Consider the following 23,124-nt stretch of genomic DNA (forward strand, 5'->3'; position numbering starts at 1 on the left):
ATCAGTGAGGTCACCCTGGTTCCCCCAGCGAACTTTAGCAAAGTTGGCTTTGTGTAGTTGAATGATTATGGTCAGAAGCCCTAGAGGCATTCCCATCTCATTGAGGACCTCCCAGAGTTTACTCCTAGTAACCAGGTCGAAGGCAGATTTGAGGTCTATAAAGGCTATGTAAAGGCTCCCCTTCCTTAGCACTACAACCTTCCAATACAGGGGCAGGAATCGAAACACCTGCTCTATGGTGCTTGTTTTGGACCTAAAGCCAACCTGGAATGGTGATAAGATGTTATTCTCAATGATCCAGTTTGGATTTTTGATAGTAGGGCACAACAGAATACCTTTGAATTGTGTCAATAAGGCTTATAGGCCTGTAGTTAGTGGGTAAAGACCTATCCCTTCTTATAGATGGGTATTACCTATGCACCCCTCCATGACTCAGGAATGGGGGCTCCCCTGGCGATTGAATTGGATAGAAGGAGGATGTACTCAGCCCATTTGTCAATATTATAAAGAAAGAGATCGCCGGGAATGACGTCAGGGCCAGCAGCTTTAAGACGTACTATGTTACTTATTGCATCTCGGATGTCTCCCAGGTTAAACAGCCCGTCCCAATAAGTAGTTTTCGGCTGAGATGGGAATAAAGGGACGGTGGTGGTTGGAAGCTCGCTTTCGACATTATAGAGGGAATTGAAGTGTTGGATCCAGTCTGAGGGCTGAATGTTATTGCCAATTATGGGATCCCTGTTTAGGTTTCTCTTGTTTACCATAAGCCAAAAGGATTTGAAGTCCCTGTGTTCACAAGCACCCTTCATAAGCCTCCACCTTTCCTCCTCCCAATTCTTCCTAGCCTTATTCTGCGTATACTTATACACATTCCGCAGGGCCCTGACTCGGACAACGTTTTGCTTAATTGCACTGATTAGATTTTGTGCGGCCAGTCGGCAGTCTCAATTAAATCAGTTGTTTCCCTCTCAGGGTGGAGCGTTACGAGTATTATGGGCAACTGGCATAGTTAGTAGCAGTTCTAATCTTTTGAAAAACCCTGTATGTCTAGAAGAAAGAAGAAGTTTCCCTCTCCCTCTTCTATTGTGGATATCAGTGCTACACAGTGTGTCAAGTCTTGATTGATGGTAGAGAGAATGTCATCTCACAGGTCGACCTTGCTCCATCTTAGGCGCTGTCTGCTGTGCTCAGCCTGAACCACCTTAGTTTCTTTGGCGGTTGTTGTCACAATGGGCGTCCTTCCCCAAGAGGGCTCTAAGCTAAGACATAGTGGATTGTGGTTGCTATCCATTTGGGGCCGGACTACCATATCGCCTACTAAATGCCAGTAACTAAGATCCATCAGAATATAGTCAATGCGACTCTTTCCCTGCGCACCAATGAACTTATAAGCAGCATGCCTATCGGATTTGGTTCTTCCATTGACTGCCCTCAGGCCATGGCCAAGGGTCAGGGCGTTTAGTTGCAGGGCAACCTGGTGCCACTTCTTGATCGGGGGGCTCGAGACTAGGGGGCCTGAGCCTAGATATGTGCCATAGGTTATCTTCTTCCAGAAAATCGCCCATATTATCCAGACCAAAGGGTTCATAGGTGGTATTAAAGTCCTCCGCTACTATGAGGGCGTGTTTAGGTGGGCTCTCTCCCAATTGGTTCTCAAGAGACTGCAGTGTGGCAGAGTGGTCAAGCCCCTTGTCCCCCTAGCATAGATGTTAAATATGTCTGTGGCAATGTTCCGGAACCCTTGAGGCTAATAACAAGAATATAAGGGCTGCCAGTCGGTAGAAATTTCACTACACACCGTAGTGCGATTCTCACCCATATTAGGAGACCCCCAGATGGACGACCCACCTTGCTAGGAATAGAGTATATATGGTAGGTTGCATAACCCGTGTTTGCCAGGTTTCCTGGAAAATACATATGTCATATTGGTCAATAAAAGTATTCCAGTGGGGCAATAAAAGTTTGAATTTTATACCTGCCACATTCCATGCAACAATGTTTACTATCTGCCCAGTAGTCTTAGTATTAGGCAATGGGTAAGTATTTATCTGGAAATCTAGGGAGCCTGTCAGAGGTCAACAGGCTTCCTTGATAGCTGCTGCAACATAGTTTTTTGGTACAATAGGAGCCTTCCTATCTCTCTGGTCGGGCATATCCACTGGGTGACTATAGTACAGAGGAGATTGTCGAGGCTTACACAGCTGTTGAGTCTATCATAGGAGGTCTGTGCCTTTGGCTCTAGGGGTCAATCTAACTTGGAACAAACAATACCATCGTCTAGAGCAAGGTGCAGGGGTGGCTCACCAGGGGAAATGGGTAGATCGAGTTTGAACTGTATGGGAGACTCATCCGAAGGATTGGTTCTTTGGTCTAGAGCCACTAGATCATAAGCTATCTGCCCGTTTTCTAAAAGAAGCTCAATACAGTTCGACAGTAAGCCCAAAGACCTATGCCGTCTGGCCTAAGGATATCTTTCCTTATTACTGAGAGACATCCTCTGCTATGTCGAATCCAATGGGTGACTTTGTTAATCAAGGAATCTTCCCCTTCCCTCCCCCCCAAGGATTGAGTTTAGGTACATTAATAAAAATAAAAAAAATCGAGGGGGGTTGGTGGTGGCCCTAGCAGCCCCCCCTAGTATAGGGAGTGTCGGGTTGGTCCCTTTGCTCTGGTGGTAGGTAAAAGGCGATTCAGTAGACACGCCTACAAGTGTGCGAAACCCCATAATGCGCTCTCCGACTGATATCCTAGGAGAGGTACCCTCATGTGGGATGCCTGGGTGGCCTCCACGGTGTTTTGCATGGGGGGGCATAGTGGAAGCGGAGGGTGTCGGGTGGGTGTATTGATCAAAACTGGGATGACGGCTCCTTCCCTGGGTGTTCTCCTCCTCTCTTCCATAAGACGCCCCACTGTGGCCACAAGATCGCCTATCATAGACTTTAGGACTACTATTTCTGACCTGAGTATTTGTATACAACCTGCCAGGTCTTCATTTGGGGAGAGGGAGAGTGGCTGGGTGTTTGAGAAGCCATCTGCCCCAGCTTGTGCGGAAAAAGCTACAGAATCCTGGATTATAAGTGGATCTAGGATACATGTGAGCGGTAGGAAGCGATTAGTACAGGAAAGGGGAGAGGAGGGGGCATTATTGCTGTATCAGGAAAGGAGCCAGAACTGGGAACTAGGTCTATTGGGTTTAGAGATGTTAAGCTGGTATTGTTCCTCATCCATGGTCTAGCTTTGTCAAACATATTAGATATACTTTCCTGCTTGTTGGTTGGCGGTTGAATTGCCAGGGAGAATTTGGGGCTTAATTGTTGGACTACGCCAGATGGTGGAGCTAACATTTCCCTGCAATCAACCAGGAGGTTATCAATGCGATCAAGCACTTCATTGCAGCCTGACTTTTTGAAATTTTTCTTGTGCTTCCTCCCCCCCACCCCCACACCATCTTTGGTCGCTTTTCTTTTCCCCATCTCTGTGGGAATATGTTGGATAAAAACAGGGGGCCTGGAATCGTACTTAGGGGAGGAACTAAGGGAAAGCAAAGCTGTTCAGAGTGTGCAAAGAGAAAAAAAAACGATCTCAGGGCAGTGGCCCAGCCCAGCCTCGGTCAGCCGCGGACGGGCATAGATGGGCCCTCCCTTGGCCCGGGCTTTGCCCAGGCAGGGTCCGGGTGTGTCCCGCACTGTGGTATATACCACCTCATGCTTTATAGCACTCGTTGGAAATGGCAAGTGGGAACAGGTGATGCAGAAGAATGCCACCTCCTGGGGCCATAAGGCAGTCTGGGATATGTAGTCCCTCTGTCTCGGTTAACACGTCCCGTGCTGTGGTATGCCCCCTCATGCTTTATAGTGCCCATTGGAAATGGCAAGTGGGAGCAGGTGATGCAGAAGATGGCCACCTCCTGGGACCACAAGGCAGTCTGGGAAATGTAGTCCCTCTGTCTCGGTTAGCACGTCTCATTTTAGTTCAGTCCATTTCGCATGCGGGGATTTAGAGATGCAGCCCTCTATTGCACCCACAGTCCCCAAATCCTACATTAGGTGATTAAGCTTCTAGTTATTGCATAGTGCCAAGATTCTCACTCCTTTCTAATAGAGCTATATCTGAGCCCTCGCTGAAAACAGCATTTTGTGAATGAGAAGGTGAAAACTGAGAATCGATAAGAAAGACAAAAAGAATGAATGAGCACCGTATATGGAGATATTAGAGCTTTCCTACATGTTAAAGTGGCAACAAGAAAGAATGTGCACCCTATATGGAGAGATTAGAGCTTTCCTATATGTTAAAGTGGCGTCTCCTTTCTAGATATCCAAGGGTTTGAGTTCTAGAACTCCAGGTTTTCTCCATAGAATAAAAATAATTTAATAAACTAAATGAACCACAGTGATTTAATACATGATAAAACTATTCCCTGGATCTTGGCAATTATTCAAGTGGACTGTTTACAAATGGCTTCTAGTAGATCTAGTTGATGGTCTATGGGTTTTAGGTCAACATCTATACTGATAGGGAGAAAACTCAGCTTGAATGCCTGTGCATCTTGGAACTGGTTATTTTGGCGTGTTGGTGTCTGTTTGGTTACCCTGCTGTTTTCATTTACCTAGTAAAGATTCCTTTGTTTATACTATGAGGACGTATCAAATACTATTTCTGAAAATCTGGATTTTGCAACTAGCTCCAGAAAACCATTTCTAACTGGTCAACTGGAATGTTTTTCAAGCAAACACTGCAGTGCCATTCAATAGTATAATTAAGGACCTGAGGATCAGTGGTATCAGTGGTTGCCAAGAGATTGAGTCACACCGTAATGCACAATCTCCACTGCCCATGAAGTAATCACCCCCAAATGATGACACGTGAAGTTTCAGTTCACCCATCAGAATGAAACTCTGTGGACTATGATTGAGGTAGGAGGCCATGTCCAGATGCTGCCTGGCGTGATTCAAGTGCACAGGAACCAGGAAGCATGGATCACAATTTGAATTCAAGGAGACAATCTTATCCAGCTCTAAATTTTAGGAAAAAAGCTTAAGGAAACAGTATCAACATGGCTGGTTGTGCGCAGTCACAAAGTCTTTAGACTCAAAAATTCATTTTTTTTTTTTTCAAAACTTTACAAACTTCAGAGAATAAAAAGGTTTTTGTTTTTTTTTAATTGAGGACAACTTGAGCGGTACTTTGTGGGAGCAGGAAAATACTCCTGCTGCTGCAAGGGGAGTGGGTGGCATCCCTTTGCCGAATCTCACAGTCCTGCTTGGAAAGTCTAGAATTGGGCTGCATGGGTTGCGTTAAGTGTTGTCAGAACAGAGTGAAAACAGCACTGGCTTTCTAGTTCAACCTTGGTGTATAACAGTTTCCATGCTAAAGTTACACGGCATTAAAGCAACAAAGTAATATATTGCTAGCAGGGTAACTTCAGGATCTGCAACTTTGAAACTGGTATGGACTGTCCATTTCCCATTTTAAGTCAAGCATAACAGGAAGGAGTCAGGTCTGGTACAATTTAGAAAGTGCAATGGAAATGCTTCCATCCCCTTAAGCAAGTTATGTCAAGACCATAGCTTTGTAAAAATATTGACAGTGCCCACAATATTTCTTAGGTGATACAGTCACTACCGGCTCTGGGAGTACCACCATCCAGTCTCCCTAAAACCCACCGCCACTAGATAAAGAATGTGCTGTTGCCGGCCAGGAATAAGAACAGATGATGGACGGAATGCAGAGCAAATCAAACATTCGCCCCCAGTCACAAAGATCTGGGTTTAATCCATTGTTTTTTTGCTCACCATGCCACCCCAGGTTGGACCCAGCCATATGCAAATCAGTCTTGACCCTGTTCCTCATAGGAACAGTCCAGCCCGAACTGCCAAGCCAGGTCCTCCCTGGACCGGAAACAAGCATCCTAGGACCGGTTTCAGGGTATCACCCTTCTTCAGCTAGGCTAGCTGGAATCCAGTGGCGCAGTGAGCACAGGCCCCACGTCTGGGTATACCCTTCCCACTTGGGGCGACAAATGCAAAAAGAACAGATGATGGACGGAATGCAGAGCAAATCAAACATTCGCCTCCAGTCACAAAGATCTGGTTTTAATCCATCGTTTTTTTGCTCACCACACCACCCCAGGTTGGACCTAGCCATATGCAAATCAGTCTTGACCCTGTTCCTCATAGGAACAGTCCAGCCCAAACTGCCAAGCCAGATCCTTCCTGGACCGGAAACAAGCATCCTACGACCGGATTCGGGGTATCACCCTTCTTCAGCTAGGCTAGCTTGAATCCAGTGGCACAGTGAGCACGGGACCCACGTCTGGGTATACCCTTCCCACTTGGGGCGACAAATACAAAAAGAACAGATGATGGACGGAATGCAGAGCAAATCAAACATTCGCCCCCAGTCACAAAGATTTGGGTTTAATCCATCGTTTTTTTGCTCACCACACCACCCCAGGTTGGACCCAGCCATATGCAAATCAGTCTTGACCCTGTTCCTCATAGGAATAGTCCAGCCCGAACTGCCAAGCCAGGCCCTCCCTGGACCGGAAACAAGCATCCTAGGACCGGTTTCAGGGTATCACTCTTCTTCAGCTAGGCTAGCTTGAATCCAGTGGCGCAGTGAGCACGGGACCCACGTCTGGGTATACCCTTCCAAACTGGAATGGCACGGGCAGCAAAAAAACGATGGATTTAGGCCCAGATCTCTGTACTGGGGGTGAATGTTTGACACTGTTCAGCATTCCGTTCATCACTTATTCTTTTTCCATTTGTAGCCGGCCTGGAATACATGACTTGACCCATCCAACAGGACAGGTCTAGGAAATGGGAAGTGATAGGTTAATGCACGTGGGAACTGAAGTGGCAGGACTGAGGCTCCCGTTCTCTTCCATCACTGGAAGCATGCAGTGTACTACATGTGTTGTAGTCACATTTAACTGCACCAAGTTGTCTCGCTCCTGAAACATACATTTCTGTAGAGACCATCCGCAAGTGCTGGCATAAATTAAGCAATGGTATCTTTCAATATCATGTCTGGAACATGTGTGGAGTCTAAGACTAATTCCTAACTCAGCGATGATTTAAAAATGTTTAAACATGGAGGACATTACCCATGATTATGAACCTTTAGGATACTGGAGGAAGGGCAACCAAATTAAATTCCTAGCATCCTCAAAGGAAGAAAAAGGATATCTGTTAAAGTCATAAATGGACGCCATGCATGGTGATAAATGACATGGAAGCCACTGTCCAAGGATTTGATTGAACATTCTATTCAGATCAATTTAATTATCGGAATAGTTGACCAGTGATTTTTTTTTACAGTCCTTTTGCAATTAATTCAATTACAGCATGCAGAAGAGAAATAACTTAATTAGAGTGATTTTGAGAATAGATGCAACAAAGTAGTGTCCTTCCTCAAAAGAAACAGATGAGATGATACATCAAAGAGGCAGTTGTGTTGTTTGTTGACTATCTCTCCATTGATTCAGGGAGTGTCTCTGTGATCACGGGTGAGTCAAATGCGTGCCAAACTCTAAAAAGATCCAGGGTGTTGAAACAAGTAAAATTATTTTTCTTTGCAGGTGTATTCCTCTGAGGAACAGCACAAGAGTATCATAATCAGAATATCATTTGGTATATATATTGTTGACAAAAACAGCACCAATGTAGTGAACAATAGAAGATCTACACTATACTTCTAACTACAACAAATCCTGAACAAAATGGATTTGTCTGTGAATATGTTTTTGTTGTTTATATTTCCTATTATTGCTATAGGTTTGTGAGTGGCAGCCTCCAGAAGAACTGAAAAAGCTAATTGACCTAGAGTTACGAGACAGAGGGGAAACACACCAGCGACTCTTGCAGCTATGCCAGAATGCTATACGCTACAGTGTCAAAACAAGTATGAACACACATTATTCACAATTACATTTTACTGTACCTGTAGTTTTGTAAATCAAGTAGCATTTTGTTTAATTAAGACTGCATATTACTATCCAATTATCCTGTGTTTTAAATATAGCATATATAAAACTAGCACTAGTATACTCAGCTAATTACTATGCCAGGCAAATCCTACATCACAATACACTTTGCTGGGGAATTTTACAATCTTTGTGTACAAAGCTGCTTTCCAGCTAGTGTATCTTACCTGTAGCGGCATGCATTTGAATGCATCTTCAAGGAGTCCATTGTATAAACAACCTCTGATCATTGTGACATCAAGAAAATGCATATAGAGCAACAATGTACTCTACATTGTTACTTTTTTTGGTACTCAAAGCAGTGTTTTTTTGTGCTCACCCACATGTGGTCTCCCAGAACACCTGAGTGTCAGGAAAATCAGGGGCCTCTCCTTGAAACATATGTTCTCTTACCATGAGTTTGTATATAATGATTGTTTCACGCACTTAATGTGGCCTGGTCCATGTGAGTATTGGGAAGTATGTGGGTCTAGTCGGTCCGCTTCATCTGGAGCCCAGACATGGTTGCCAGCTGTAGGTACATCCTGCTGGCTTTATCCGGCAACATTTGGATCTACTGTGTTGATTTGCTCTAGGGAACATGGGAATACACCACATTCATAGCACTCTGGGAAAATATGGATCCACCCTGTGGGTTCATGTGGATCACCGTACTTATGTGATCCTGGAGACATGTGGACCCACTCTTATCATGTTCTCCTTAAAACATGTGGATTGCCCAACTCATTTCACCCTCAAACAATGTGGAATCCGTCTGCTCAGGTCCTCTTAAAACATTTGGATCTCCCTGCTTACTTCAGCCTGGGACAGGTGTAAACTCATGCCCTCCTGCAAACATGTGAATCCCCTTCTCACGTCATCCTGGGAACTGGTGAATAAAAAATGCTCATGTATTCCTGGAAACATGGTAAATCACATGCTTATTTCATGCTGTGAACAGGTGGATCCAATCTGATCATGTCTTCATTGAAACATATTGGTCCTTGGTTAAAAAAGTGGATTCACCTCAATAACAATTTCCTGAAAACATGTGGGTTTCAATTCACTACATCCTTGAAACATGTAGATCTATCCAGCTCACATCCTCTTGAATACATGTGGATCACCCTGCTCTTGTCATCTTGGAAACCTGACTCTGTTTTCCTTGAAACATGTGGAACCCCTCTAGCTCACATTATCCTGGGAACAGGTGGATCTAACCTGCTCACGTCCCCCTTGAAACATTTTGTCCTCTTTCCTCGCTTCGTCCTGGGAATGTGTGATTCCACCTTGTTCTCTAATTCTGGAAGTCCAAAATGTCAGTATCTTTTCAGTTTTCCCCTTGTACATCTGCTTATGCCCTTAGGGTGCCTTGCTGCATGGTCCGTGTCCATCTTTGGTTCTGTCTGAGATCTTCTGTATTGCAAGTGTATCACCTTTTCAAATAGTGACACATATTAGGCTACCAAAAAGCCATTCTTCGAGTCCAGCGAACAGTAGTGTCCAAAGAACCAAGCTTCTATTTGACTATTTTAAACATGTATTACAAACTTTGTGAGGAGTGACGATTTTCGAGGGATGGTGGCTAGAAAATACATATTTTATCAAAGATACAACTACATGTGTGTGTCTGAACCCACGTGGGTGTGCGTGTGCTAAATGTATTATCTCTCTTCAGTGTGTCCTCAAATAGCAGTAAAACTATGTCAATAAATAATCAAAATATAGGCACTGCCCAAGACTCTAGAATCCAGCTAGTTTTTAACTCTAGGGTATGAGAACTATTTCTAATACTAAAAAGTTATTTTCAGAATAATTATGTATTTCTTTAAAGAGAGCATGTTACCCTTTTTCAGTTTTTTGTTTTTTTTATGTCAGACAGCGGACATAAAAATTAGAGAACACAAAGTGCCTCCAATTCAGCCAAATTAAATTCCAACAAAGGCAGAAAAGCATATTGGATGCAGACAAAACCTACCCATGTTGTTAATTTTCTTAATATTTTTCTATATTAAATATTAGGACTATTTTAGCTAAAATCACAATTGGTGCTCAAGTCTGAAAAAACTGACATAGCTGTCTGACACAGTTGCATGACAGCAGGTGATCTTATTCTGGAAATCTTCCTGGATGTATGTGAAGCAGTTTGTGTTCTTTTGTTTCTGCCCATTGGCATCTTGTCCAAGGTGCAGTCGGACTCCTCTAGCATCTGAAGCTACAGAGCATCCAATAATATTTGCCCTTGAGATACTTAGTACAACAAGTAGCACAATAAAAATGCCCATCATGAATAACTCACAAACGTTCATAAAAACATTGCTGGGAGGAGAGGTTGTGATTCACAAAAGCAGTTATTTATAAGTACAGCATGTAATACCACAGGAGTACTCTTTTATGTACTCCATGAATCTGTCAATCAGCCAAAAAAAGCCCAGCCCCTTATTAGTAAAAGTGCAAAGAGGGCACAGTCCTTTCCATTTGTGGCAATTGGATATGAATATTCCCAATTAATTCCTATTTTAGATGTTTTGTGGATAATACACAAAGTTGCGTAAGAGACATTAAAGAGTACCACTTGAGTCCTACTTTACATACTCCAAAACACCTTTGTGAATAGACCCCAAAAATGTAAATATTCATGCAACAAGCGGTCTTTATACTATGGGCCAGATTTAAGAGAAAATGACAGTGTGCATTGCTGCGCCGAATTTGGCAGCACCGCGCACCGTCATTTTCAAAATGCAGGGATGCGCCGTATTTACTAGAAATGGTGCACCCCTCTGTTTCCCCCTGTGCTGGCGCTAAATATGCTGCTGTGCGCCAACGCAGCAACCTTTGCACCATAGTGCAAGTATGGCTGCGCTGAGGGGAAGATTGTTTTTGTGCAGGAAGGGGCACCTTCCTGCACAAAAACAATCTTCTGCGGCGAATTGCTCTTTCTATGTGAGCTGCAGAATGCAGCACACAGAAAGAACAAAAAACGAGGAGAAATGAAAGCATTTCTCCTCAATGCGCCATGCTAATGCCACCCCTGGGGTGGTGTTAGATGTTGGCGCTGCCTCTGGTTTACGAAAACTTGTAAATCTGGTGCAGTGTCAAAATGCAATGGGTGTTGCTGTTGCACGCCCACAGCAACACCCATTGCACGCCCCTTCCACGCAAAGTGCTGCGTGTGAAGGGGCCATATTTACAAGGTGAAGTTTAGCCACAATAGGTGGCTTAACGCCACCTTGTAAATACGGTGTAGTGCATAGCGCCACTAGGGCATCACAAAAAGTGACACTCCTGTGGTGCTAGGAGGTCTTAAACATGCCCCTAAGAATCCACAACAAGCCATTTGACCTTGAAAAAACATCATGACGTCCTGATGTGGAATCTAGAATTCTGTCTTCTTAGCGGACTAGCTCCAAGGCACCATGAGACCAGTGCTTGTACATACACATCATACATGATGAGCTAACGGTCTTAACTTTCAAGACAGAAGAAATAAGGAGGAGGCATCTGTTATTGGTGCCATGCTACCCTCAGTGACAGATGAAAGAAAAAACAACCAAATTATTGGTACACTCTAACAAAATGGCTGAGTAGCAGCAATACTTTCGGTTCTAGACTGTGCATGATTGCTTCTATTAGGGCAAGCACTCTGGGTTCCTTTTCCTTTTATGCAGGCATGGCCCATAGCCTGGTGCAAGTGGAGAGGATCAGTGCTCTTGCAGGATGTGGAAAATTCTGGTATGGGGCCAGTGTCATGGGTGGTGTCGCTGACATAAGATGCTGGTCCTGGTTCGCTCCAGTGGCCCCTTAATTATGAGCCAGCTCCATTTTGGTTGAGTTGGGGGTGGTCAGTTTACTGGCTGTGCTGCTGGGCTACATCAGCGGAGGAGCCGGACCGGGGCCACTCCTTCTGTTCTGTATTACAGGACTAACTTCCTTTTTGTAGTACAGTGAATTCATATGTAATGAGCTGGACAAGTGAAACATCAAATTACCAAGAGATCAGGCTACCTTTTATCTGTCTCAGAGGTTTGATATACATATGGTGACATGTTTTTACAAGTTGCCTTGTTATCATGGCCCAGAAGTTTTCCTTGGACCTCCTAGCGTACTGGAGATAATGAATGATGGGTACCTCTCAGATCCTGCCGGAAACTGCCAGGAAAGTACCTTTTAGTTTAGAGCAGTGGTTCCCAACCTGTGGTCAGGGGACCGCAGGGGGTCCATGAAGCCTCATTAGGGGGCCCACGACTGCTTCGAAAATTATATAATATTAACAGATTAGGTCCCCAGCTTTCAGTGATGACTGATTGGGGGGTCCCCAGGTTCCAATAATGATTCAGTGGGGGTGCCTGGGTTCCAGTAAAGATAAAGTGGGTGGTCCACAGAAGTCAAAAGGTTGGGAACCACTGGCTTAGAGTGGGCTAGAAGAACACAATTTCATGAAGAATAGACACATGAAATACATAACATAATTTTAAAAGGCTCTGTTAATATATTTAACCCCTGCTTTAGTACAGAATATAAGTAAAAGTGTAGTAAAAGATATACATTTTATGGTGAGTAAGTAATATGTGTAAATGATATATCTCAGATGCAATCAATTCATGAGTTCCGTTCTTCCTTAGTCCTACCTAATGTCTACATTATCACCAAAATCTTGGCATATATAGGAGCTTCCTCACGATTTACTTGCATTCCTGCTCATCACAGTCATATTTTTCCAGTCTGTTGCCTGTCCACAGACAAAGTCAATTGTATGTTCATCTGTCACTGCTCCTAAGGTAACCTGATAGCATGCAATGAATGTGACAATGACACCTTCTTCAATGTCTGAAACTTCTCTCTCCACCACAGGTTCTCACACAGACTTCAAAGAAAACTGGCTGCCCATAACAATTAGAAATCAACTTAATCTCTGGTGCATGACTTTTTAGTGTCCTAGGCAAAAATATGTTTCAGTGTTAGGGCACTTTGCTTCCTTAAGCAACAATAAGGACATTTCTTAGGGCATCTGGTGCCCTCTAATCAATCAATCAATCAAAAAGAATTATAGAGTGCACTACTCACCCGTTAGGGTCTCAAGGCGCTTGGGGAGTTAAAGGGGGGGCAAGGAGGGTCACTGTTCGAACAACCATGTCTTGAGGCTCTTTCTGAAGAGCAGGAGGTCTTTGGTTTTGCGAAGTTTGGTGGGGAGGGAGTTCCAGGTTTTGGGGGCGAGGTAGGAGAAGGACCTGCCTCCTGTTGTGGTGCGTTGGATGCGGGGGACTGTGGCTAGGGCGAGGTCGGCTGATCGGAGGTTGCGGTGGGAGTGTTGAAGTTCACTCTTTCGTTGAGGTAGGTTGAGCCGGTGTTGGAGGGATTTGTGTGCGTGGATGAGGATCTTGAATGTGATTCTCTTGTCTATGGGGAGCCAGTGAAGGGTTTTGAGGTGTGGTGAGATTTGTTCGTGGCGGGGGAGGCCAAGGACGAGGCGTGCAGCTGTGTTCTGGATTCTCTGGAGTTTGCGTTTGAGTTTGAGTGTGGTGCCGGCGTAGAGGGCGTTACCATAGTCTAGTCTGCTGCTGATGAGTGCATGGGTGACTGTCTTCCTGGTCTCTGGGGGAATCCATTTGAAGGATTTGTTTAGAGTGTGGAGTGTGTGGAAGCAGGAGGAGGTTAGAGCATTGATTTACTGTGTCATTGAGAGGGAGGGGTCCAGGATGATGCCGAGGTTGCGTGTGTGGTTTGTGGGGGTGGGTGCGGCCCTAGGATGGTGGGCCACCAGGAGTCGTCCCATATGGTTTTGTTGGGGCCAAAGATGATGATCTTGGTTTTGTTGGAGTTAAGCTTGAGTTGGTTAGTTGTCATCCAGTTGGCTGTGTCGAAGAGAGCAGCGTGTAGGTTGGTTTTGGCTGGTGGGGTTGCTGGTGAGGGAGAGGATGAGTTGGGTGTCATCTGCGTAGGAGAGGATAGTGATTCCATGAAATCGGAGGATGTTGGCTAGGGGGATCATGTAAATGTTGAAGAGTGTGGGGCTGAGGGAGGAGCCTTGGGGGACTCCGCAGATGATTTTGGTAGCGGTGGAGTGGAAAGGTAGAAGGCAGACTCTCTGGGTCCGGTCGGTGAGGAAGGAGGTGAGCCAGTCTAAGGCTTTGTGGCAAATTCCTATGTTGTGGAGGCGTGTGCAGAGTGTGTGGTGGCAGACAGTGTCAAAGGCTGCGGAGAGGTCTAGGAGGATGAGTACGATGGTCTCGCCTTTGTCGACTTTGGTCTTGATCTCATCAGTGCATGCATTGAGGGCGGTTTCTGTGTTGTGGTTCTTGCGGAACCCGGATTGTGAGGGGTCAAGAGTGTTGTTTTTTTTTAGGAAGTGGGATAGGTGGGCGTTGACTAGTTTCTCGGCAACCTTGGCGGGGAAAGGGAGGAGGGAGATGGGGCGATAGTTGGAGAGGATCTCCGGGTTGGCTTTGTTTTTTTTTTTAGGAGAGCCATTTCTTGTATGACCGTAAGGCTTCTGCTACCAATTATTTTAATGTGGCACCAGCTCCGATGAACTTTAATGGATTCCATGCATAATCCTCAAGACATTCATGTAAAATTGTGGATTTAGCTAACCATGTTCAATTTGCAAGGTTATTCTATGCTTACACAGTATTGACAGTTGAATCTATTACACTGAATTCTGTCTTTCTAATAGACAATATATTTCGACGTGTGGTCTACGGTTACACATTAAATCAAAACATTTACTCAAACAGCATATCACACTGGAAGAGTTACTAGCCCTTACCCTTTGGGTCTTGTTTGTTACACTTTCTAAATACTGTGGCCCTCTTTTAACAATGTTGTAGTTATCTTATTTTATCCATGAAGCACTGCATTTTCTTGGATCTGCAGTTACAAATGCATTGATGTAAAGTATCTTGCAGGAATACCATTAGTTTTTTTTTACATTTATTTATGCAAATTTGCCATCAATTTTTTGGCCAATAATAAATAGACATTATTTTTGCACATTGATGCTGCATTGCTACAGTAAAAAAGTAGAGAGTTTTAAAATACCTGTATAATATCTTTATTTGCAGCTCACTGTTTTTATTCTAGACCACCCTAAGCAGCAGGTAGGAGACTGTTGCATGGCTAAGGGTGGGGCAAGAAGTCAAACCTGTGACATCATTATAGTCAAAGAGTGAGTGACGTAATTGCGAGTAAAGTGGGCAAGACCTTATCTCCGCTACCCCTGGTATTTGATTAATCAATGTCCAGGGTTGGACTGGCCTGTAGAGCAATTTAGCAGAGCCCGAAGCGCTAGTATGATAGGTCAGTGTGTCCGTTCTTAATTTGTAAATAAAAATGTGCTGGTGCTCAGAGCTTTCCTCTGAAACACGCGGCTGCTGCACTTAAGTGTGCGAGCACAGAATACCGAGGCAGTGTAATCCCGAAGCCATCTCGGGCCTCTTTAATCCATTTACAGCCACTCCCTGCCCCTTCAGCTCACTCTTTCAGCTTTCTCCCTTTGTGACGCATTTTCGTTTTTCTCTTCCTCCGTCTTCCCCATATGTGTCTTTGCTTGCAGTAAATTCTTGAGGCAGAAAAATGGGTTCCGGTCCTCAAAAATAAGTGCTGGTGCCCTGCACCGGAAACCACTGGCTCAAATTAAGCACTACAGTGGGCTTGCTTTATGGTCTGCTGGGCAGGTTTATACTGTTGATTTATCTTATATTAACATGCTCATTTCCTGCAGCTAGCACAAATCATGCAATCTCCGGCACCTTGAAAAACACCTGTACAGCGGGGCTTTACAATGTCAAAACTGTCCAAATTTGCAAATGTGGGCTACTTCTTTTAGCTGAGTCGCTGATGGGGGTCACTTTTAATTTGGTGTCTGGGCCTATGTTCTGTCGCAGCCCCGACCCTGTCAGTGTCTCAGTGTGGAGGAGGCGAGGTATGTTATGGATTTTATAGGTGTGAATGCCGCCTGAAAAAAACAGTGTGTAACGGCTGCAAGTGTTCACTCCTAAAATATTATGTGCGCATTAAAGCATTGCAAATGCAGAAGATAGAAGGGTTGAATAACACTAATATTTAAACTGTTCATAACCACCCGGGGTAGATTTTATTAGGAATGTTGACGAACCGCAGGGGACAGCTCTGAGCAGGCGGGCGTGGATAATGGCCACCCCGTATGTTCTGAAAGCGCACTTCATATGATCGGTCCCAACAGTTTTCCCTGAGGGTTCCAGCCCATCTCTGCTGTGCCTCAAAGACGGAGCATGCCTCAGACCACCGGGAGGGCATCAGACCCTTGTCACCTGCCAGAGAGACTCCTAGAGTTTCACGGTTCCAGGACAGGAAGCGGTCATAGGTCACCCAAGGGTCCCGGCTGTCACTCCCGCGCGTCGGCTGCCAAGCATGCTAAGGTTTTCACAATCTGAGCTCCGCTTTCCCCTGGGCACAGCCAGGACGCTATCACTTTTCTAAGCCTCGGGGAACCTTACTGAGAGCTTTGCATGAAAATGCTCAAGGCGAAGCGTTTACCTAAACCAAGTCGCCACCAGCAAGAATAACAGAATAGATCCTAAAAGCATCTAATCTGGTCCAATTACAATAGAGTGCAGATTTTTTTTGTTTTTTTGACTAAGGTCACTGAAAATCTTGCACAAGCCCGGTACTTCCTCAAAATGTCAAGAACATGGATTTGGTACAGAAAAATTATTTTTTCAAGAGAAACCGGGGTTCACGAGGAGACACCAAGAACGTGTCTTCTGAAAGGAACCGTGATGTTGCTAAATGAACCAGTGATGTATATACAGAAAAGTCATAGAAAATGCATTACTGTTTATTGAAAATCATTGTATGTTATTGTGTTGAGAGCCCAGGGGATCTGCGTGGTTCTTGACAGGGAATCAGCTCTGAGCAGAGACTTTCTTCTTCATATTGTGGCATTAGAATAGTTTTCTTGCAATGGCGCAAGCATCCCATGGACACGTCCCTCCACGGTAGACATCATGATGAACAGTGTTCCACACTGAGCAGATTGTACGCGTCTGAAACAACGTTTTGCAAGCAGGAATGATGCGGAATAAGGGACAAGGGACAGTCATTATGGAATATGACTAGAGACTTCCTGTACTCATCCCATAAGATATGATCGGAGCTAGCCCAATGCAAGCTTCCCCTTGCTAATTTCCGGAAGGTAGGAGGAACGGAAGAGTGGTGATGCCCTTGTAACCCCACACAACCAGGGCTTCAACATACAAAAATAAAGATACGGTATATAGTGGGGATCAATTATGTTCAATCTGTATTAGTCAGAATTGATTAGCATTTGAAACCTGATTTAATTTAGTACAGTATCCAAGTTAATGAAAAATATTGATCATGCCAAACCAGTAATTACATCTAGAGTACCCTGCAGTCCCTAAATATAAATATCTGTCAAAATGTACATGAGTGAACACTCAGGTGTAAAATTACACACAATGCACCAAAAATAAGTACAAGCCACAAAACGTATACAACATTAAAAATATTCTCTTGTCCCTCTGAAAAATTAAACTGTAGGTGCCTGAATAATAAGTCCATTTCAAACTCCACTTAAGAGGTAGTCAATCTGACGTGGAGAACACAGGAAAAACTCCACTGATTTCTCATCTCCTCCTCCTCCCAGTACATTGGCACAATTGAATCCAATTTTTGGGAGATGCCTTCACAGAATAAGTTGTACTTTTCAGCCATGACAATTTATGGCCTTCTCAGTACAAAGATGTAAAGACAAAAAGGCGCATGCCACGCCACTCTGGCACTAGTGAGTCAATCAGTGAGCAATGTTCCTGCCCCACGGGAAACATTAAGGGGCATATTTATGGAAAAGTGCTGCATCATGCATGATGCACCACCTTTCTAGTGGCCCATTGTGTCCCCTAATGACATCACATGTGCGCCGTATTTTCAATGCAGCGCACCATGGCGGTTGTGTCCACGTTAGCGCCTTTATTTATGGCGCTAATGTGGTGCTTTGCTGGATGCTAATGCAGCAAAGCACAGGGAGGCCCATTGTTTTCAATGGGAGCGTTAATAATGACGCTAAAAGTGGCACAGTGAAATCTAGTAAATTGCACTGTTCCATTTTTCTGTGGCTCCCAACGTGGGAACGCCCCCCTTGCATACATTATTCCTGGTGCAGGCATAATGTGGTGCAAGGGTTTACAAAGTTGTGCAATGCTTAACGCCTAACACCACATTTGTGTAAAATAATGACGCAAATTTGGCACATATATATATGCCCCTAAATGCTATGTCTTGAATCGGGAACCTCACATCATTCTTTAGGTACAACATAGTAAGGCACCATGGTGGGCCCCTGGTCCAGACAATTGGAAGCAGTTGTGTGAGGACTTTGTTGAACCCTAAGCATGATATGAGCTTCCCGGCAAGAATATATTTCCTGCTCCAGTTGGAACCAGTTTCGCTTGGTCAGCCTTCTGAAGGGGCTTCAAAGACATTCACATAATATGCTGGTGTGTAGAACTTTGAACAGAGCTAGACATCTGGACAAGTAATCACACAAGGTGTGGGGTAGTAGGAACAGGGGGTAAGACTGGGTTAGTCTTTAACCAGTTCCTGGTTGCATTAGGTTGCTTGATAGGGGGTGCTGTGTTGCCCTACAGGAGTAGCAGGGGATTTTCCTTTACGGACTAGGTGGTCTCACACACATAATAGTGTCTTGCTTCATCATATGACCACCTAGCCCCACCTAAGTAAGATGATACTACTCAGGCGGACTCGACCTCTGGTTAAAAGAACCAGAGGGAGTGCTGAAATTGAATTGTCTGGATAGTTACAGTGATCCAGAGGGGGTGAATAATAAAATTACCTAACATGTCACTGGTGGCTCTTGTTAGTTTTAATGGTGGTGCATGTTGGTAAGACTAAAACTAAGAGCGGCCTGGCTCCGGCACGTAGGTACCCCCCATGGTATTCCCTTTGGCGTGAGTGTGACTACAAGGGAAACCCCCCCCCCCCCCCCCCGGTTCTAGCCAGACCAGAGGCAATACGCCCCCAGCTCCGGGGCCTACCCCACCGTGAACTACCTGTTCAGGTAGGACACACACTTTCACTTTGAGCACCGTACTCATTACAGGTGCTCCGACCCTGACGAATGCCCCTGACCCACCAGCACTTAGTGAGGGCAGAAACATGTTGGTCATGTTCAACCCCTTTTAGACTCCAAGAGACATTATCCTCTAACGAGCCTTCCCCCTTAGTTTTAGTCTTACCAACATGCACCACCATTAAAACTAACAAGAGCCACCGGTGACATGTTAGGTAATTTTATTATTCACCCCCTCTGGATCACTGTAACTTGTCATATGATGAAGCAAGACACTATTATGTGTGTGAGACCACCTAGTCCGTAAAGGAAAATCCCCTGCTACTCCTGTAGGGCAACACAGCACCCCCTATCAAGCAACCTAATGCAACCAGGAACTGGTTAAAGACTAACCCAGTCTTACCCCCTGTTCCTACTACCCCACACCTTGTGTGATTACTTAGTTTCTTTTGGGAGGCGGTGTGGGTTAGCCTTGCTTCCCTTGCTCTCTTTCTGTGTATTTCTAGACATCTGGCCACCTGTACTGAAACTTGGATAAATACTATCCTCAAGCAAGTAGTTTGGAAGCTACAGTGACCTGACCTGCACGGAGCCGCATTGCTTCTTGTCCCTCTAGCTAGGTCCTGTAGGTATCCTTGAGGTTGGGATAAAGCTGAAGGAGGATCTGCCTTTGGCACAGCTGCTCTGGCCATCTGTCTGTATAAAACCACATCAGTGAAACAGCCCCCCTGAGGATGCCATCCAGACCTGCCTATAGCATTTAAGCTACCATCTCACCAAAGACTGAAGAAAATGCCAGGAGATGACACAAGCACATATGAACAAAACTTCAGAAAGGTGATTGAGCCTGTTAAGCATTCCACCCAGCATCACTGTAAATGTATTTTAAGTAAATCCTTAGCCCTCTCTCAGTATAACTTCAGCACAGACTGCACCTCTTTATTTAAGGCCAGAGACAGGGAGATTGTTCCTGAGCCACTATTGAGGTCCCCAGAACTTGCTGTGCTGTGCACAGTTCCACCAATTGACTGCCCCCAGTAGCAAAGGTGAACTCTATTGGCTTTGTAATGTGTTTGGTTTTGGAATAACTTCACCAGTAGGTTAACTTGGTCCCCGAGTGCCCCAGGCAACTGATGCTTTCTTCTGTCACCAGGAAATCAGACAGTATGGATATGAGTCCCCTATCCTACAGTGATCCATGATCTCAACCACAAGGGATCAAGAGACCCTGACAGCTCAATGCAAGATATACATTTTGTGTGTGAGTAGTAGGAACTGTAACAGAAGGACATTTATTTAGATTGGCTATCACTTTATTTAATTTAATGACCATTCAAAAACAATCTAAAAAGGCTTGAAACCCTGGGGAGCTCTAAAAAACTAGATAAGAAATGGTCACTTCCAACCACCTTGAGAGCTTCAGAGCGGTCTACAGTAGGGATATGTATCATATGATAACAGTGGTTCATTATTAGCCATGGGCGGAAATCGCAGACTTTAACTCCATGGAATTCTGCAAAGTTACATGAATACTCTGTGAGATTCCACGGAATTCTGTGAATGGGTGGAAATAGACATGTTGCGGTCCTTGTGCTGTGATTTAGAGCCAGGAGCTTGTTCCACGGTGAAAAATCAGTGCAAACGGCACCACATGGGGCGCCAGAGGGCACAGCTTCTCAAGTTGATTTTGCTGCCACTCGAGTAGATTTTCTACTTGAGTGGCAGCTTTCTGACCATGAAAGGTTGTGACCCCCTACATTGGAAAACTCTTGCTGGGGCCCACCTAGTGACCAAAAATTGAGCTAGAGGACGCCAAATCTCGCTCACGGTCACCAACTTACCGTTGGCCAGCAACACACAAAAAAAAATCAGCCTCATGGTGGTTGGCGGAATTTGACAAAACTCCGATTTGCAAGCTTACTGCATAGTGGCCAACTTCCCCGGTGCAGCGGAATAAATCACCCACTCCTTTTCATCATACCATATGAGAGGGATGCATGCGAAACCAACTGTAGAATGAAATACATAAAGGTCCACTAGCTGCTCAATAGAGCCCAAACAAGAAAGCTGTTTTTATATTTTATATTGTGGGTAATAGCTAAGACTAGTGTGTGTGTGTTTGTGAGAGAGATAATGACCTGCTTTATACTGTATCTGGCTCAACCTTCAACCCATCTGCAATTATCTAGGCCTGGACTACTCAATCAAGCTACCCAGGTGAGCCAAAGATGATTTGTGGCTAAGTTGTACATCTTCCTGTCTGGGGAAGCAACATGTTCTTTCACCTTTTACAATGCTAGGAGGCCCCACAATCTCAGAATCTATGAAAAGTCATCATGAAGAACTGAAATGGACCATGATCTCTTTGTATTTCTGAACTCAAGCTGCTTCTCATAGATAAGGCTCAAAAAAGGCTGAACTGCGTCGTTTGTTCCTGTTCAGAAGGAACATAGCCTAGCTGCTCAGGTTGGACTCTTCCTTTTCAGTTGGGGCAATGGTACTATGCATATTGTTCATCTCTCTGTAATGGCAGGAACTAAGTAAAGCAAAAAAATGGAATATTGTCAAGAAGATTTGTTTATCACAATGGAGAAGGACTTGCGAATCATCTTCATTTAAATTGGTGGTCAATAATGACGCTTGAAGTGTAGGAACCATGTCCTTAGATGTTATAGCACGTGATGTATTAAATTTATTATCAAGCACCATTTAATGCCAGAATTGAGAGATCTCAAATTGCAAGGGAGATAGCTTTGGTGCCTGACTGGAGCAAAAGAAATAGAAGGATTCATTGTGGAGTTAGTTATGTCTAAAGAATAATTGAGGTCCAGCATTTGCCTAGCCCTTGGTTTAGCTGGGTGAATACAAAAGTATCCAGATTGTCCAAGGGATGACTTGCCACGCTACACAACACTGACCGATCCCTACAAGATTACCACTGCCCAGAGGAAAACATTTTTGGTTGAATGCAAACAATACTGCAATTGCCTACCACCCTTTCCTTCAGTGAGAACAGATATTTTGGTTGCTTTGGTACATTGAATTTCTTCACTTCCTGTTGCACATTGAATTACAACAATGTAATGAGTAGTGCATAAATAAACCTCAGACTGTTCACTACTAGGAGCCGCGTCCTAGTCTTTCATCCTTCGGCCCACTGTGCCTCTTCAGGCACAGAGGAGCACAGGCAAATCAGAATTGGTTCTGATCCATTAGGAACAGTACAGCATGAACTCTTATGTCAGATCCTTTTTAGATGGAAACACAAGCAACACCAGCTGGTTTTGGGTTATTTAGACTTCAAAAGTGAGGCGATGCTTGAGTCCAATGGCACAGGGTGCACCGGAACCACGTCCTGTCTAGGCATACCAGTGGCACTTAGTGCATCTCAATCAGAAAACAAAAGTGAAGTTAATGCTGAATTAATCTCAACTACTCGCACTCTTCGAGGCCGACTATTCCCTACGAAGGCATAGTGGTCTACGTCAGAGCAGACGTCAGAATTTCAGGCACTGGCCCTATGGCTTTGTAATACTGCTTTTGAAAGAAAAAACTGAAGGGTCTTTAGACTGGAGTTTGACAGATAGGGTACTCTGTCAAAATGTGGCAGACCTCACGCCATCGTGTTACAAGTACCATGGGCTTTAATGAATTTGTAATATGGTGGACGGGACGTTTGTGACGGAGTGTCCCATCCACCAAACTCCTAATAAAACCCTAAGCCTCCTGTTAAAGGGCATCCAGCAAGTACATTGCCAGTGGATATACCTACAAAAAAGGAATCTAAAATGACTACAAGTTCTGTGGAATCTCCAATGCCCAGTTGCTTTACTAATCTATGTAATTAACTTAATTGGTGTGCTTGTGCTCTCCTGGACCAGCCTTGTTTGTCAAGTCAGGGGAAGCCATGAACACAAACACTTAGGTCTGTGCTGTGGGGAACATGAGAGATGCATTTTTAAATCCTTGTACTTTGATTTGTGGGTCCCAAATTATAATTTGTTTTTTGTGCTGTTGTCCCTATGAATGTTTTGTAATAAAAAAGTAGGAAACAAAGGAAGAGCATTAC

At 44.5% G+C, this 23,124-nt stretch overlaps 1 protein-coding gene across 1 annotated transcript in view; it reads left to right on the top strand.

Annotated features, from left to right (window-relative positions):
- The window catches only part of GADL1 (glutamate decarboxylase like 1), a 358,673-nt gene that overhangs the window by 114,684 nt on the left and 220,865 nt on the right, over positions 1 to 23,124 (top strand). The window contains exon 3 of the mRNA XM_069212001.1: positions 7,779 to 7,905. Within this exon, the coding sequence (XP_069068102.1) occupies positions 7,779 to 7,905 (127 nt within the window). The remainder of the gene's footprint in view (positions 1 to 7,778; positions 7,906 to 23,124) is intronic.

Source organism: Pleurodeles waltl, chromosome 10, assembly GCF_031143425.1.
Source record: "Pleurodeles waltl isolate 20211129_DDA chromosome 10, aPleWal1.hap1.20221129, whole genome shotgun sequence".
In the NCBI taxonomy this organism is placed as follows: domain Eukaryota; kingdom Metazoa; phylum Chordata; class Amphibia; order Caudata; family Salamandridae; genus Pleurodeles; species Pleurodeles waltl.